General features: G+C 41.7%; 1 protein-coding gene across 1 annotated transcript; it reads left to right on the forward strand.

Moving 5' to 3' along the window:
- The first annotated feature begins 1,029 nt into the window (after positions 1-1,029).
- On the forward strand, positions 1,030-2,336 carry LOC134644535 (trace amine-associated receptor 1-like). Its single transcript, XM_063497623.1, has 3 exons — positions 1,030-1,201; positions 1,525-1,767; positions 2,041-2,336. Exons 1-3 carry the CDS (start codon positions 1,030-1,032, stop codon positions 2,334-2,336), a joined length of 711 nt encoding a protein of 236 aa, XP_063353693.1.
- The last annotated feature ends 227 nt before the right edge of the window (positions 2,337-2,563 follow it).

The following is a 2,563-nucleotide window of genomic DNA, read 5'->3' on the forward strand; positions in this document are numbered from 1 at the left end:
AGGATGTCCTAAAACTCCCTGAAAAGCCTTCAGTTAATTCAAAATGCTGCAGCAAGAGTACTGACAGGGACTAGAAAGAGAGAGTATATTTCTCCTGTATTGGCTTCCCTTCATTGGCTTCCTGTTAAATCCAGAATTGAATTCAAAATCCTGCTCCTCACATACAAGGTCTAATAATCAGCCCCCATCTTATCTTAATAACCTTGTAGTACCATATCACCCTATTAGAGCACTTCGCTCTCGCACTGCAGGCTTACTTGTTGTTCCTAGAGTATTTAAAAGTAGAATGGGAGGGAGAGCCTTCAGTTTTCAGGCCCCTCTTCTGTGGAACCAGCTTCCAGTTTGGGTTCGGGAGACAGACACTATCTCTACTTTTAAGATTAGGCTTAAAACATTCCTTTTGGTAAAGCATATAGTTAGGGCTGGACCAGGTGACCCTGGATCCTCCCTTACTTATGCTGCAATAGACGTAGGCTGCCGGGGGATTCCCATGATGCATTGAGTTTTTCCTTTCCAGTCACCTTTCTCACTCACTATGTGTTAATAGACCTCTCTGCATTGAATCATACCTGTTATTAATCTCTGTCTCTCTTCCACAGCATGTCTTTATCCTGTTTTACTTCTCTCACCCCAACCGGATCGCAGCAGATGGCCGCCCCTCCCTGAGCCTGGTTCTCCCGGAGGTTTCTTCCTGTTAAAAGTGAATTTTTCCTTCCCACTGTCGCCAAAGTGCTTGCTCATAGGGGGTCATGTGATTGTTGGGTTTTCTCTGTATTTATTATTGTACGATCTACTGTATAATATAAAGCACCTTGAGGCAACTGTTGTTGTGATTTGGCGCTATATAAATAAAATTGAATTGAATTGACCTGAACTGAGTGCAATTTTGCATAGAGAAACAAATGAATGACATTAACATCCTTCAGTGTTGGAAACATAGGAAGGGAGGGCTGTCAGGACAAAGGGAGATCAGCTTCATGAGAGGATGTTCTGGTCAGAGAGAACTGTGCACGCTGAAGTTGTTAAATGATGAAGACCAAGGATGGAGCGGAGCTCTGTTTTCCTCAACTCCTCAACATCTCGTGCAAGAAGCAGAAACTTTGCTGGTCTGAATTAGTGTTCCTCAACATTCTGCTGTCATCCATCTCTTTGCTCACTGTAGTGCTCAACCTTCTCGTCATCATTTCTGTCTCACACTTCAGGCAAAGATCATTTTCTCTCTTTCTTTGTAAACTACTAGCAATACTCTATGCTGTATATGAAATGCAACATTTTCACTGCCTATACTGAATCATATTATAAGACATTTTGTCAAAGTTGAGTTCCGTGCCCTTGTGTTTTACATTCTTGTCACAACACTGCACTGAAACTGACTAGAGACATTTATAATTCTAATATTAACCTATTTGTGAACTTTCTGATTGAAAAGCCTGGCAAAGACCAATTATTAAGGCAGATTGAACTGTTTTTTTTTTTTCACTGAGAGATGTTTTGTTGAGTCAGAATCTTTTTTGTTTCCTTCCTGGCAGCTTCACACACCCACTAACATCCTCCTCCTCTCTCTGGCTGTCTCAGACTTTCTCGTGGGTCTCCTGTTACTGCCGGCAGAAATTCTCCAAAAAACAGCTCGTTGGATACTTGGTGACCTCATGTGTTCTCTGTATTATTATATGATCTACATCATTACCAGTGCTTCAATAGGGGTCATGGTGCTTATATCAGTTGACCGCTATGTGGCCATTTGTCACCCTCTGCATTATTCCACCAGTCACTCAAAAAAAAAAAAAAATTCAGTTTTGTGTTTGTCTGTGTTGGCTTTGCTCTTTTTTCTACAGCACTGTTGTTTTAAGGATGACCTGATTCAACCAGGCAGGCATGGTTCCTGTTATGGAGACTGTCGAATTATTGTGAACTATATAGCAGGTGTTACTGACCTTGTTTTAACCTTCATTGTTCCCGTTACTGCCATCATAGTCCTGTATATGAAAGTATTTATAGCAGCTGTGTCACAGGCTCATGCCATGCTGTCTAACATTGCAGTTCTCAAAATGCAGCATTCAGTGTCTCTAAAAAAGAAATCTGAGTTGAAAGCAGCCAGGACTCTTGGTGTTCTTGTGCTGGTGTTTCTAATATGTTTCTGCCCATATTATTATGTCACTTTTGCTTGTGAAAACGTGGTCAGTGCTGCTTCTGTGTCTTTTGTAGTATTCCTGTTTTATTTTAATTCTTGTCTAAACCCTATGATTTATGCTTTGTGTTACCCTTGGTTTAGAAAAACTGTTAAACTCATTGTCACTCTTCAGATACTGCAGCCTGGCTCTGTGAAACTAACATGAGTGAAAATGACTGACTTATAATGTTTCCTCCTTATTAAAAAAAATCCAGTGTACACAAATGGTAAATGGCCTGTATTTGTATAGCGCTTTACTAGTCCCTAAGGACCCAAAGCGCTTTACACATCCACCTATTCACGCACTGGTGATGGCAAGCTACATTGTAGCCACAGCCACCCTGGGGCGCACTGACAGAGGCGAGGCTGCCGGACACTGGCACCACCGGGCCC

The sequence above is a fragment of the Pelmatolapia mariae genome, linkage group LG16_19 (assembly GCF_036321145.2).
Source record: "Pelmatolapia mariae isolate MD_Pm_ZW linkage group LG16_19, Pm_UMD_F_2, whole genome shotgun sequence".
Lineage (NCBI taxonomy): Eukaryota > Metazoa > Chordata > Actinopteri > Cichliformes > Cichlidae > Pelmatolapia > Pelmatolapia mariae.

Bases quoted from the DNA above. Each gene is read 5' to 3' on its own strand.
- LOC134644535 (XM_063497623.1), top strand. From the start codon at position 1,030: ATGAAGACCAAGGATGGAGCGGAGCTCTGTTTTCCTCAACTCCTCAAC. The intron at 1,202-1,524 runs GGCAAAGATCAT...TGTTTCCTTCCT, and splicing joins CATTTCTGTCTCACACTTCA to GGCAGCTTCACACACCCACT. The intron at 1,768-2,040 runs GTCACTCAAAAA...CTAACATTGCAG, and splicing joins CCCTCTGCATTATTCCACCA to TTCTCAAAATGCAGCATTCA.